Genomic DNA, 13,917 nt, shown 5'->3' with positions numbered 1-13,917 from the left:
GAAAAAACCCAAGTTGCCTGTTTCAGGCTGGCAGAAAACTAAAATACCCGTAATACGGTGACACTATACTTCCTCCGGGGCTCCAGGGCTCCATCCAGGGCTTGGAAGCCCTCTTGGAACACCTTGCTTCAAACATTTGAGGATTCCAAGGTAAGTAGGTGACTTTGCTAAGTTGAGCTTTGATCCTTTATCTTCAGATATAGCTTCAAAGCATTGACTTTCTATGAGTTCTTTATCCTCTGTCTTGTTTTTATAACTTCAAAATAAACAAGGTTATTTACTGGTGCTGACAATTCGAAGATTTTGGATACAATATCAACTTCAAGTTCCTAACATTTTGGAGTTAATGTCGGGAACTATCCTTATAGTCTACTAGTATGAATTCACCAAACCTGCACAAATTATAGGTACTTTGGGTATGTCTGTCACTTGGTATTCTACCCTTAGACAGATAAGAAGGACAAGCTTAGTTAAAATGTAGTTATAAAAATATATATGGATACTTCCAAGGTTGATTTTCCAATTGTCTTTTTAGTTTTCCTTCTAAATATCTTTCTAATGTACTTGTCTTTCTAATGTACTTGTCTTTCTAATTGTTTCCCCATCTATATAGAGCTTACAGTACAGATAGCGGTGTGCCAGGCGGTAAAGGTTAATCTATGGCCCAGTGGGTTTTCTCCCACTGGGTGCTATCGTCTCCTATAGCGTACGGGCGGTCAACACTTTGAGCTGTGATAGGAATAAAGAGTAGCTTCACTTTCTCTCTCTTCAAATTCCAAGGTTACGCACAAGAAGGACCGTGCCAGTGACTTTTTGTGGCCGCTTGTCTTGAATCAATTGTTCCAATCTACCTCCAATCCTTACCCTCATTCAGCAATTAACCAATTGCTATCATTATTCTCTTCTACCAAACATCGCGAATCCACCCGGCTCGCGACTTAGCCCCCTCAAACCCAAACTCCTCTTTTACTTTCACTTCATAAAGAAATATCGCTGAACTGTAACTATGGCGTTTACGGATGACGCCGTCAAGGCAAAGCTCTCAGCATTGAACGAAACCCAAGAGAGTATCGTCACTGTCGCGCAATGGGTTATGTTTCATAGGTACGAAAACGACACGGCACTATTTCTTCGAGCTGAAAATATGCTAACTAGTTTGATACCAATTTAGACGACACGCCGACCGTACCGCGCAGATCTGGCTGCAGAAGATCCGTGATTCTCAACCCCTCAAGCGCCTTAATTTGGTCTACCTTGCCAACGGTACAACGCGTCCCACCGAGTTCAATATCCATTCGCTAACAATACCACAGAGGTTGCGCAGCAATCCAAAGCTCGGAATCGAGAAGAGTTCATTATAGCATTCTCACCAGTTAGTCATTTGGTCCCTGTTCTTATCGGTCTTACGAACTAACAATAGACTAGATTGTCGCCGAGGCCACCGCTACAGCATACAAGGGCGCTACAAATGATATTCAACAGAAGCTTCGTCGTGTTGTGGAGGTATGGCGTCAGCGAAATGTTTTCGAAGGGCCTATTCTGGATGCTGTGGATGGCAGGGTGAATGGTAAGCTAGCAAACGGACCGTTCATACTATTTACGACAGGCTTTTTAACATTGCCCACTATTAGACATTGATAAGACACGTTCGACTACTAAAAAGCAGCCTCTTGGTGGCTCCTTGTTCAAGGACTCCTCCGCTGGGTCTACACCATCCGAGCTTCAACCACTCGTCCCTCTCCAAGTTTCCGTTAATAAAGCCGCTATTGCCTCTAGCACGATAGCTTCATCTGCGACACATGAGTACGAAAAGCTGAATGACACCAAAGAATCGCTGCCCGCTCCTCCCGTTCACGCCGCGCGTCTAAGCCAACTCCTCAAGTCCCTTGCCAATGCTGAAAGCTCGGTTTCAGAGGTCATCAAGTCACGACGCCAGCTGATCGACGGTCTTGAAAAACTTCTTGCAATTAACCGATCGGAATTAGCGAAGGAGGAGAGCATAGCTGAACAAATCACGGAAAGAAAGGCCCAGACAGATGCGAAGAAGCGTGAAGTTGAGGATGCCATTATGCAGAACATGGGTGCAGGTGATGAAGCACCCTATCGATACGGCGAAGAAGATATCGACCGCCCTGAAGCTGAAGAGCTAACCCCTCCACCTGTTGAAGCCATTACACCCGTTGGATCTCCAAAGAATGAGCCACAACAGCAGTCTAGCCATGGTCCCTTTACAGAGGGACCGGAAGTAACTCTTCCCCAATCCCTCGTTATACCCGACAACGCACAGCCTGATAACGGACTTTCATTCCCTGACCCATCGGAAGTTTCTCCTGGGGGCGACAACGACTTTGATATCAGCCTTAATGGGTCTGCCAAGCGACAGAAGGTTTCCCATCGTGAGGAGGATTACGCAGAGTTTGCGACTGGAGATTTGGATGCCGATGTGGCGGCATTGATCGCACAGGAAGGAAAGCAATAGATGGAAGATAATTGCCTTTGAATTTACATCAGAATTTACATTCTATCGCCCACTTTGTCTTCATTTGTACTCATTCATATATTTTACATCCATCTCTGAGAGAAGAAAGCGGTCTCTCTCAAGATTGAACATCGACTAGATTTAAATGAGAGCCATCCATTATGTTTCAAGGTTGGACCTACCCATACCATGGAGCACCAAGGTTTACCTTTGAATCGTCTAGAAACTTCATTCATAGGGATTCCACGCTAATTTGAAATTATTTGCACACAATGTCATAAAGACCATCATCGTAATATATCCGGGTCCATCCAACGATCTCGACCAAAGAGACTGGATGGAGAATTTCGTTTTGCTCGCTTTACCAATGCCAGCACTGATCGAGTGTTGCTATCAGATTCAGCAGCCGCCTCCGGTGGGGATCCATGCTTTTTCGGTTTGATAACCACGATAATGATCAAGCCTATGACCACCAGGGCCAACAAAAGCATAGCCTTTCGTTTGGTAGTTCGTCGTTGATAATTTGTAGCCTGGAAATAACATTTAGTAGTTGCACAATCACATCAAACAAGGAGAGGGCCAACACACCACTTTCAGTTCTTTCTCCGCACCCTTAACCTCGGTTCCCATTTTCTCGACATTATAATCAATGCGATCAAGCATGGTACCTTGATCAATGACCATGGTCTGAAGTTCCCTGAAGATATCCGAAAGTTCAATAATACCCTTAGCGATGTCGTTAATTTCGCGCTCTCGCTGCGCAATAGCTGCGTCGTTTTGACCCGTCGCCCGCTGTTGCGTCTGCATCAACATCGTCTGAGAAAATGACTTGTCCGCATCTGACTCCATGAGAGAGGGATCGGTATAGGGATTCTGAACAGGCGTCGGCGCACGATCGAACGGCGTAGCAAATCCTTCTATATCGCGCAGTTCTAAACGAAGCATCGTAATTAGCCTGAGTCCCCTCTATCAGAATACCAGAAGGGAAATCCAAACCACTCACTCCTCAAATAATTGCTCTGCTTCTTCCGAAAGCTTGCGCTCGCTTCTTGAACTCTGGCCGCTAAAGAAATTTGGATATTCTTCGCCATTGTCTCCTCGGCACCCGTCACGCTACCCTGCTGCTTTGACTCTTGAATCATCACCCCGATCCTTTTAATAGCCCTCTGGCAATCATGGAAACTGCGCGTAATCTCCTGAGTCAACTTCTCAATCATTCCCTCATCTTGTTTCCGAAGATCCTCATCCCCAAATCCAGGGAGCAAGTGCTTCTGATGCAGCTTATCTAGGTGAGCCGACTTCTGCGCAATATCCGCCAAATGCTCCGAGACCTCTTCCTGGACATCAGCCCAGCGCGGCGGTAACAGATCCATCTCAATAACCATGTCTCCATCCTCTTCGAATCCGCCCGGCTCGGAGATCAGTCGCCGGCTTTCCTCCGGTTGGGAGGGTGAGTCGAAGCCATTGGAGGAGCCTGTAAAACGCGGTTTCTTGGCTGGGTGGTGCGCGAAGGATTGGCGGTAGGAGATATAGCTACATTGTTAAGCAGGGTAATGTTAGCATTTGCTTTCATGGTTGCGCAGGGTGCCGTGGCTGGTTCAGGTTCGGGGGCAAGCGTACAGGTTGGTGCGATCCCGCCACATCGTGGCTGGGGCCGATAGGGGGGATGGCGCGTGTAGTTTATGGAGAGTAACGTTGTGTGGATGTATATTTCATGATCGGTCCACGGTGGAATTGGGTGTCGTGTGTTGCTCTCGAGGTATCGGCGGTGATGTGGTCGGAGTATGATGAAGCTAGCGGAGGTGTCAGGTTCCGGGAAGCTCTCTCCACTGCACACGGGCAAGCCAGGTAGGTATTCGCCCGGTATCTAGGACCAACCCCACCCACACACCTTATGGGCATGATTTCGAGTATTTTGGTTGTGATATTATATTTCATAGAAAGGATATGTAGCAAAATAGAATAAAATAAAATTTATAAAACCCAACTGTTTTTTGTGTTGATTTTGACCAGTTGATATGAACCTTGGAAGTATGTTTGATTAAATATGCATGTTGTAAGGTCATACAGCGTCTTATGTAGCAAATTAACACTAGACACGACAAACATCATTTAAATTCCATAGATATCGCTCTTGATAGTTGATTTCTACTCAATTATTTCGCGGATTCCGAAGAAGACTCGAGACATCTACCTCTCCCTGCTGCAATATCAACATCCATGAATTTCTGCTATATTTTATGAGCATATCATGATTCACTTAATACAAGTGCTTCCTGGTAGATTGTAGTTCGAAGACCACCAGATATCACATTTTGGGATTGGTATTAATTCTACATATATATTCCACAAGTACCTGATTGCCTACTTTCGAGGCTGGAAATGGGCAAGAAGTTAGTAAGCCCCGTCATACATTTATCCAATGTTCAAGTACTTGCTCCGTCCCTCTCCTATAGGTATCTAATATGCTCTGATGCCTTAATCATGAACAATACCTATGGAGATCATGGCCACTATGAAACTACATGGGGTCATACTAAATGGATTCGGAATCCGTCTGTATACTCCGACCTCCGCCCAAGAATTCACCTCCAGAGCCCAAATGGCCCAGTGTGTTTCTAGTGCTGTTTAGATCGAACGAATAGCTTCCCGTGTTTTGCCGTTTAACCTAGCCAAGTTCTCTGAGACACGAATCTATGGGCTCATCGTATTTCGTTTTTTAAGCTCGTGCTGTGGATATCCACCTCGTTCAACATCGAGGATTGTTGTACGGGGGCAATCTTGGCCGATGTCAAGTGCGGGGTTGATTGCACCATCAAATCTTCTGGGGCTCTGGGGAGGCAAAATAGAGAAAACGGGGCGTTTGCTAGTCCATTATCGCGGTACCCAAGCTTTCCAGTAGTCATGATCAGGTCTAACGCCAAGATTCTACCTATCGCCCAATTCTGAGTGGTGCCGGGTTAGTGGGTTGGTGCAACACCTGATCCCAGCCCTGTAACTAGGGCCTATTAGAGGCATGTTGCAGCTATCAAGGGTTCCACTTGAGTTTTCAGCTGAGGAGGAGAAGAAAAAAAGGGAATTCAGCCCTGCTAACGTTGAAATGTACACGAATCTCGAATGCTTTTCCACGTTGTTTTTTTGACTAGTGTAGATGGGGCTGACCGCCTGCGGAATACCTTACTGTGAGTGGTGCACTTGCCAGGCACGCTATTTTGGTGTACAGTACCATGTACCTCGCTCGTAAGGCTGGCCCTTTCCCCTTAACATCTTCTCTCCCCACCATTCATCACCCCTCCTCCGACCTTTCTCCATTCCTCATTTTTCCCACCACATTTCACGATGGTATGATCCCATGTCACTCGGATATTCCCATCTGTCTTTATCTCCTCACGCTTGTTCTGCATTGCAGAACCGTGGGAGAAATAAGACCCCACCGTTTTGCGGGGCTGTGAGATAAACTGCCCATTGGGGACATAATGACTGACTGCTGCGCTGAATACAGGCCGATTCTCTGACCGAAGAGCAAGTCTCCGAGTACAAGGAGGCATTCTCCCTGTTTGTGAGTATTCTATTCGGTTGATTGAGAAGAGAGAGAAAAATGTTGCCTAAAAACCAATACTAATGGATACTTTTCCCGATAACAGGACAAGGATGGCGATGGTGAGTGCGATCGTTATCGGACTCGATGATTTAAAACCGATTATGTACTCTATATCGAGTGAACGAGTGACTGAGACGAATAAACTCGATAGGACAAATCACTACCAAGGAGCTGGGCACTGTCATGCGCTCCCTCGGTCAGAACCCCTCCGAGTCCGAGCTGCAGGACATGATCAACGAGGTCGACGCCGATAACAACGGTACCATTGACTTCCCTGGTACGATCTCCCTCTCCGAATAATCCAAGCCTCGGAATACTTGCATTGACATGCGGACACAGAGTTTCTTACCATGATGGCGCGTAAGATGAAGGACACCGACTCCGAGGAGGAGATCCGAGAGGCTTTCAAGGTCTTCGACCGCGACAACAACGGCTTCATCTCCGCCGCCGAGCTGCGCCACGTGATGACCTCAATTGGCGAGAAGCTGACCGACGATGAGGTGGACGAGATGATCCGTGAGGCTGATCAGGACGGTGATGGTCGCATTGACTGTACGTTCCCTCAATCCGGAACCCATGAAGCGTCTCGCTTCATGGGTTCCATGTTTACGAATACCAGAACACACAAGCTAATCCATCGCAGATAACGAGTTCGTTCAGCTCATGATGCAAAAATAAACAATTCTCACGTCACGATATTTTTGTTCATCTTTAACTGAAGTCGCGGGTTTTCAACCAGGATGTTTTCTCTTTTCTCTTCTCAGTTACCCTCATAACGGTCTTTTGTAGTCTATGCTTCTTTCTAGGCTATAGCTTGGATGACCCATGATCAAGCGTGCAATTTGAAATGCAGATAGGACGTTCAGAATTCGGCGAACGATTTGGTTGCATTCGGGATATCATAATGTAGGCCATGGAATTTTATGTTAAAATCTAGCTTGCCCCACCTCTACGTATACCAGATAAGGTTTATTTTTTTGGATAAAGGAGAAGTCTGCAACAGAAATTGGGGTATTTCATAATTAAGAAAGTCTGCTTTTGTCTTCGTGTTCAATGTTCAAGCAGCAATAAGCCTCGCCATATATAATCCACTCACCGATTAAACCGCAAAACCTCCATATACTGCTTTGCAAGATCGGCTCCAGCATAGATATCTGCCTCATTCTCCGCCACAGTTTCTTCTCCACCCCGCTTCTCCCTAGCCCGTAACCTTCTCAAGCAACCCTTGATCTCCTTCCCATATCCAGGAACAAGAATAGCCTCCCTAGCCCCCTCGATACCCAATCTTCCCCAGAACTCCCGAATCAGGGTCGCAGTGGCTATAAACTCAGCATCAAGATCTGCCTCGTCAACAGCAGAGAAATCGACATCGATCCCCAAATCAGCATCCCCATCTGCATTTGCATTGTCTTCACCACCCCGACCCAAAGACGAAGCAACCGTATCAACAAGCGTAGGGCCGCGCCACTCGATTTCAACAACTGTTCCGCGAGCCCGCGCAGTAGGCCACACCTGACGCACATCACCCAGCCTAACCCGGAAATCACCCACATCAAAGACAACACCATTAGATACGGAAACAGTCATTCGATGAGCCCAAAAGGGTTGGCAAGCGTAGACAAAATGGCTAAAAAGCATGCCAAAAGAAGAACTGGGGACAATAGTCATGACTTCCGATCCTGCAGCAAAACTTTTGCTATCGGTATTCGACTGTAGCTGTGGTGGAGTTGGCATTGACGGCCCAGGTGCTTGGGGTGAATTGATGTTTGTAGCTTGGGGATTCGGGCTTTGTCCCGGAGTTGCACCGTTTCCTGTCGATGTAGATAGAGAAAGTTGGGGGTTGGGGGCTTTTGGTGGACCGGCTGTATATATGAAGCCATGCTTGGGGTAATGTGTGGCTATGGACAGGAAATGCATATAATGTGGTGTTCCTTTATATCCTGGAAGGAGACTTGGGGTGTCTCGCATCAATTTTTGTTCTAGGCTCCATTGGCCTAGGGGGAGGAGATCTTCATCCGGGTAGACAGAGCGTAGGCGCTCACTGATAATTCCACGGGCTGTCGAGGCATTTGGCAGCGAGGGAATAAAATATACGCTGTTTAAAATCGTAAGCTGGTTGTTTAATGTGGGCATCAACATTCATGAAGAGAGCGTACCCGGTGATTGGCATTTTGGTCCCTGGTTTTCAAATGTTCTTGCCCAGCAGGCTATGCCCGGTCTTTAGAGTGTCCTAAGCGCGGCTGGCGAGATGAAGACTCCACCAGAAACAAGGATTCTGGATATTGAATATATTTAATTATATCACGAGCTCGTCCACTTCGCCACGGCGAAGGAAGTTAAAGCTCGGGTGACGAACGAGGCTTTTCAAGGAGTCCAATAAACAGAAGACAATGGACGTGAACTCTGAATCTATTTACTGAGTTAGCAGAGTCATTAGAATAAATATCTGCCTAAAATGCACCCACTTTGTTCAGGCAATGAATTGGGGTATATGTAGGCTTGAGGACATCTAGAGTCTATCCATTGCTATCTCGAGTGATTATGCTTCGACTACGGAAGACGTTGCTATTGCAAACAAAACAAACACCATAATCTCGTGAGATCCATCTCACGGGCGCGAGGCAGCTAATTGTGTTTACAACAGGCATTTAATTAATCAAAAAATTGAGTACATATTTGAAGTTGGGATACAGTGATGATGCTTCGTCTCGTGCAACCTTTTTTCCCATGCTCACCGATTGACAGGTTGATTGAAGGCGAACAGGGTTGGTTGTGGCGGTCGCGACGCTCGTTGTTTAATCCCCACAATTCAAACCGAGTAGGATAGATCTGCAGGACAGATCGCACTTATTTCCAAGAATTTGAAGCATTGAGCTAAACTTTAGGAAAGGCTTGGGTGTCCTCCGTGTCAACTGTTCAAGCAAGTGATTGACTTTTTGTCATAACACGGAGTGTTTTGTCCTCCGCCAGCCTAACTTAGACCCGCTAGCACCACGCGCTCCGCCACAATGGATATCACATCCCGAGCTTGACCACGATCAACTGTTTTTCAACCCCGATCGGGTCAGGATTCAGGGGAGAAATGGGTCTGACATGCAGTGGCTTGCTCCTACTCATCGAAACCCCTCCAGTAACCAGAGCCTACAAGGGCCTAGACGAGGCTACGATGAAAATTCATTCTTGTGGACGTTGACCGCCATGACTGCTTCCATATTATCTCTCTTTTCCTGGGACTTGAAAGAAACCTGTCAATTCTATAGGTACTGTATCGAAAATTAGAAGCTGTGTTCCTTCAGCTGCCCCAATCACATTTGATCTGTTGATCTTGCTAATCTTCCCCCAAGACGTGTCTCAAAAGCTTATGTGTATACACATAAAATGGATCCCTGGCGATCAATGGAGCTTCGCCTCCCTAATTCATAAATTTGTCTTTGCCTTCCCCACTGACGTGATTTTTACTTTTGGGGCCATCTCCTTATCCCCAGGACTCAGTGGCGTTGTCATCTCAAAAACGTCCCCTGCTTCTTACGTAGTGCAGGATTTCTCCATGGATCTATTCTGAACAGCCATTCTTTTTTTCTTCGTGTGTTTCTTTATCCTACCAGGCTACCCGTAGCTCATTCTCTCCTTTCGAATTGCCCATGGACATTTTTCATCGATAGACTTCACATTTTGTTCAGCGTTTTCGCGAACTGCCATTCATTCATTATGCCCTCAAATCGCCGAGGTCGGCCATTGACAACTGCATTCTTTCTCTTAATCGCCGCATACATCTTTCTATTCCAACTACCTTTCATTCACTTCCCTTGGTCCCATCTCCGAAGACCGACACCCGTAATAAACCATGACGCTCGAAAAGATAACATCCACTTGACCGACGCACACCAGATATACCCTATTAAATCGACCATTCAATTACCTACAAGTCCATCTCCACTTCCTCGCATCCAACATGAATTCGAGCCAGAGAGTAGGTTTGAGCGCAAAGAAAGACTTCGCAGACAGAAAGTTGTGAAGCAGGAGTTCCTACACGCCTGGAACGGGTATAAAGACCACGCCTGGCTTCGAGATGAAGTAAACCCTGTCAGTGGGAAATTCGAGGACTCATTTAGTGGCTGGGGAGCCACATTGGTGGATTCCTTGGATACTTTGATTATTATGGGTCTGGATGACGAAGTAGAGCTTGCATTGGAAGCACTCGAGCAAATTGATTTCACAACCACATTCAGCTCAGAGGTCAATGTCTTTGAAATCATCATTAGATACATGGGTGGTTTAATCGGAGCCCACGACCTGACCAATGGAAAATACCCAATCCTCCTTCAAAAAGCACAGGAACTCGGCGACATGATCTACCATGCCTTCGACACACACAACCACATGCCTCAGATGCGCTGGAAGTGGAGCAGGTCTGCCATCGGGCAATCCATCGAGCCCATGAGAAATACCAATCTGGCAGAACTAGGCTCTTTGACGCTGGAATTCACTCGCTTGACACAATTGACCAATAACCCGAAATACTACGACGCCGTGCAGCGTATCACGAACGAACTGGACAAAAATCAGATGAAAACCAATGTCCCTGGTCTATGGCCCGTGTCTATTGACGCAATGCGTCTGGACTTTACCGGTACTGAATTTTCAATTGGCGGTTGTGCCGATTCGACCTATGAATACCTTCCTAAAGAGCATATTATCCTCGGTGCTCAGACAGATCAGTATGAGAAGATGTACATCCGAGCTCTGGATGCGATCAAGCACAACTTGCTATTCCGGGCAGTAACGAAGGACGAGGACAAGAAGATTCTCTTCACCGGGGACTTGAAACTGGACCGTAGACATGGCCCTATCGTCCAGCACAGCTCAGACCATCTCAAGTGTTTCCTGGGTGGAACAGTAGGACTGGCGGCAAAGATCTTTAATCGTCCCCAAGACTTGACAATTGCTCGTGGACTCACAGATGGATGTATCTGGGCGTATGATTCAATGCCAACCGGGATCATGCCCGAGTCGTTCCAGTACACTCCCTGTAAAGACATGGATGAATGTCCTTGGGACGAAAAGCGATGGTATGAGTCTGTCCTCAGGCAACCCCTTAAACAGAAGAAGGACCTTCAAGAAGCACAACAGATCATTGCTTCAGAGGGAGTTCCACCGGGGATGGGTACAGCTAGGAACACCGCATACAAACTGAGGTAAGATTCGCGCCTTTTTTGATAGTCAAACAACCAGGGCATCGGGAAAGATACTGACGGCTAAAATAGGCCCGAAGCACTTGAGTCTGTATTCTATATGTACCGAATCACAGGTGATAAGTCTTTGCAAGATGCAGCGTGGCGTATGTTCCAGAACATTGAAAAAAGCACTCGCACCAAATACGGACACTCTTCCATTGAGGATGTTCGTGATCCAATATCGAATATGGAAGACAAAATGGAGAGCTATTGGCTTGCCGAGACGCTCAAATATTTATACCTCATATTTTCCGAGCCGGGCGTGGTTAGCTTGGACGAGTATGTTTTGTAAGTTATCCAATATCTTCATCCCTTGGTTTCTATTATCCGAAGCTAATATTGTTCTGTTTCAGGAGTACCGAGGCCCATCCTTTCAAGCGATCCTCTGGCTTTGTTTGAGGCATTCTTTTGGCTTTTTTTCAGTGCATATTTGGAATCGGCGACATGGTGTTCAACGGGCCAATAAGGCTGTCTTGCTTCGGTTTTGGGATATAAATTCATATATTTGCATATTAAAATGCATATGTACATTACACATTCATTGACTAGCGACAATTATCAAATCCAAAATGGGCATTATATCAATTATCAAATTGAACGCAATTGAGACACGCACTCTTCACATATTCCGAGTATATACACCAACAATGAGAGACTCGAGCCTGCAGTTGAATCCTAAATGTCACCACCAGTGGGCACCAGAAGCCCGGGCCTACACATATGCCATGGCATCAGTCGAGCTCTTCTTTGAGACGCCCTCTGCCTCTCCCTGAATCCTCTCGCGCCTCCGCCCTTCATACTCATACTGGACCGAGTATTCAACTTCCTTCCGAATAACCATTCTATCAGGATCTTCACTGCTCGCAGGCCCTGCCTCATCTGTTCGTGCATGCTGTCGCTGCAATTGTGGCATCAGTTCAATAGCATCGGAGTCAAACTCAAGAAGCGCAGGTTCTTCCTCCAGGATTCTTTCCCCAGACTTTCCTTGATTGGCTTTAACAGGCTTATTCGGCTTACTAGAAATGGGTTGACCGAGAGGAAACATAGACCGTCTCATCGGAGCTCGCGGGCCCGCATCTTTCTCACAACCCCTTTGCTTCATCCCAACAGCCTTCTTCTTCTTCTCTTTCTTATCCGGAAGAGCTGCGTCTGCTCCTAGCCCACCATGAGCAAATTTATCACGACAAAGCTGTTCCTTCGACCCCGATCTCGGCAATTTAGACCCCGTACCGGCCCTTTTCCTTCGAACCCGTGACAAAGACCTTGATCTCGAAGCCGAATTCGATCCTGATCCAGATCCAGATCCGGATTTCGAACTGCTCTTTGTCTCCCTGGATCGAGAAGCACTACTCTCCAGATTTGAATCGCCTGCCGTTCCGTAGTTTGTACTGACAGCTGCCATAAAAGGGCGAAGACAGAATACACTGCATGCAACGAGGGCATAGTGCAGTTCGACCTGGAGCCAAAGTGTAGGTTCTATAGCGGCGATTGTGACATCGTTATCGGCGAGAGCGGAGTTAAGAGACGACATATGGAGCAGAGTGAATATAATTAACCTAGTAAAAGAACATATTAGAATCATATATTTGTGTATGATATGGATGATTTGAATAACAAGTTCTGTACTCACGGAAACCGAAATATGAATGCAAAGCCGATTCCGAGTTTTCGTTTTATCGACATAAAAAGCCCTTTCAACAGAGCAACAGCTAGTGAGAATAAAATGAGTTCCGTTATAATATCGACAGCTGCTATAAATTTCCATCGTCGAAACTAGAAACGACAATGCTGTTAGCAAATCCAAAACATCCTTGCTAGAGTCATATTACGTCTCTGCTGCATTCAACGACTTACTAAATTATGACATTGGCCACCCTGGACCCTCCAAGGCCGTTTAAGCTCACAGTTGACCAGTAAAATGAAAACAGCAGAGATCAACCAAACGGTGCACAAGGCAAAAGTAGCCCACGACGCTCTGTTGTGCGGTTTTTGTGGTGTCAGACGAAAATAGATAGCGACGACACAGCATTTTGAGAGGTAAATAACCACCAAGGCAAATGCGTCGCTTGTCGCAATTAACTAATTTACTTAATGCCTTCTCAAAATTGTATTAAATGTAGAGACGTACATACTGTTTGGATCTGGTTGAGTCGGGATTCGTTCAGAAGTGAGAGTGATGTTCCAAATCCTCTGGAGCAGGCATAAAAAACTAAGGTGGATTGAATGATTCCGACCACCTAGTTTTATTTTAATCGCTCAGCCTTGTTCGTTTCAAGGTTGCTTGTGAATCTCAGCTCTGATGGTAACTTACCGTTGCGGCAAGGAGAACAAAATCATCTCGTGCAAATGGTGGTATCAACATCAACCTGACGTAAAGTCGAATTAAAAAGCAGACAAGTGATATTACCAGCCCTAGGGCAGCGGTTATGATAATCCACGCTCCATGGTGAAAGTCGTCGACAACCTCAAATGGTGGCGATTGGCCCGGAGGCACATAGGGGCCCATGACAGGGTACAGTGGTTTTTGGAAGATGAGGAACTTGCGTTTGTCATGTGGGGAGCTGTTGTATTATGTTTCAAATCAATCGTGATGAGATATTTCT

The 13,917-nt window shown here is 46.2% G+C and overlaps 6 protein-coding genes across 6 annotated transcripts; 3 read left to right on the top strand and 3 right to left on the bottom strand.

Annotated features, from left to right (window-relative positions):
* Positions 1-1,006: 1,006 nt before the first annotated feature.
* Positions 1,007-2,479, top strand: N7478_007878 (CTD-interacting domain-containing protein; the record flags this gene model as incomplete). Its single annotated transcript, XM_056924092.1, has 5 exons — positions 1,007-1,104; positions 1,172-1,263; positions 1,314-1,372; positions 1,426-1,567; positions 1,632-2,479. The coding sequence occupies 5 exons, from the start codon at positions 1,007-1,009 to the stop codon at positions 2,477-2,479; spliced, it is 1,239 nt and encodes a 412-aa protein (XP_056776818.1).
* Positions 2,480-2,766: 287 nt separating this feature from the next.
* N7478_007877 (t-SNARE syntaxin TLG2) lies at positions 2,767-4,122 on the bottom strand (the record flags this gene model as incomplete). The annotated part of the gene is made up of 4 exons (XM_056924091.1): positions 2,767-3,009; positions 3,068-3,411; positions 3,483-4,012; positions 4,100-4,122. 4 exons carry the CDS (start codon positions 4,120-4,122, stop codon positions 2,767-2,769), a joined length of 1,140 nt encoding a protein of 379 aa, XP_056776817.1.
* Positions 4,123-5,818: 1,696 nt separating this feature from the next.
* N7478_007876 (calmodulin) lies at positions 5,819-6,758 on the top strand (the record flags this gene model as incomplete). The annotated part of the gene is made up of 6 exons (XM_056924090.1): positions 5,819-5,821; positions 5,982-6,038; positions 6,124-6,139; positions 6,232-6,357; positions 6,420-6,632; positions 6,724-6,758. 6 exons carry the CDS (start codon positions 5,819-5,821, stop codon positions 6,756-6,758), a joined length of 450 nt encoding a protein of 149 aa, XP_056776816.1.
* A 414-nt stretch (positions 6,759-7,172) lies between these two features.
* Positions 7,173-8,250, bottom strand: N7478_007875 (uncharacterized protein; the record flags this gene model as incomplete). Its single annotated transcript, XM_056924089.1, has 2 exons — positions 7,173-8,175; positions 8,237-8,250. The coding sequence occupies 2 exons, from the start codon at positions 8,248-8,250 to the stop codon at positions 7,173-7,175; spliced, it is 1,017 nt and encodes a 338-aa protein (XP_056776815.1).
* Positions 8,251-9,788: 1,538 nt separating this feature from the next.
* Positions 9,789-11,713, top strand: N7478_007874 (glycoside hydrolase family 47 protein; the record flags this gene model as incomplete). Its single annotated transcript, XM_056924088.1, has 3 exons — positions 9,789-11,275; positions 11,345-11,602; positions 11,668-11,713. 3 exons carry the CDS (start codon positions 9,789-9,791, stop codon positions 11,711-11,713), a joined length of 1,791 nt encoding a protein of 596 aa, XP_056776814.1.
* Positions 11,714-12,026: 313 nt separating this feature from the next.
* N7478_007873 (uncharacterized protein) lies at positions 12,027-13,820 on the bottom strand (the record flags this gene model as incomplete). Its single annotated transcript, XM_056924087.1, has 4 exons — positions 12,027-12,870; positions 12,945-13,087; positions 13,169-13,393; positions 13,626-13,820. 4 exons carry the CDS (start codon positions 13,818-13,820, stop codon positions 12,027-12,029), a joined length of 1,407 nt encoding a protein of 468 aa, XP_056776813.1.
* Positions 13,821-13,917: the final 97 nt, after the last annotated feature.

Source organism: Penicillium angulare (genome assembly GCF_028827245.1).
Source record: "Penicillium angulare strain IBT 27051 chromosome Unknown utg000005l_segment0_segment0, whole genome shotgun sequence".
Classification (NCBI taxonomy): Eukaryota; Fungi; Ascomycota; class Eurotiomycetes; order Eurotiales; family Aspergillaceae; genus Penicillium; species Penicillium angulare.
Note: the sequence above shows the minus strand (reverse complement) of the source record. Positions and strands in the feature narration are given on the sequence as shown.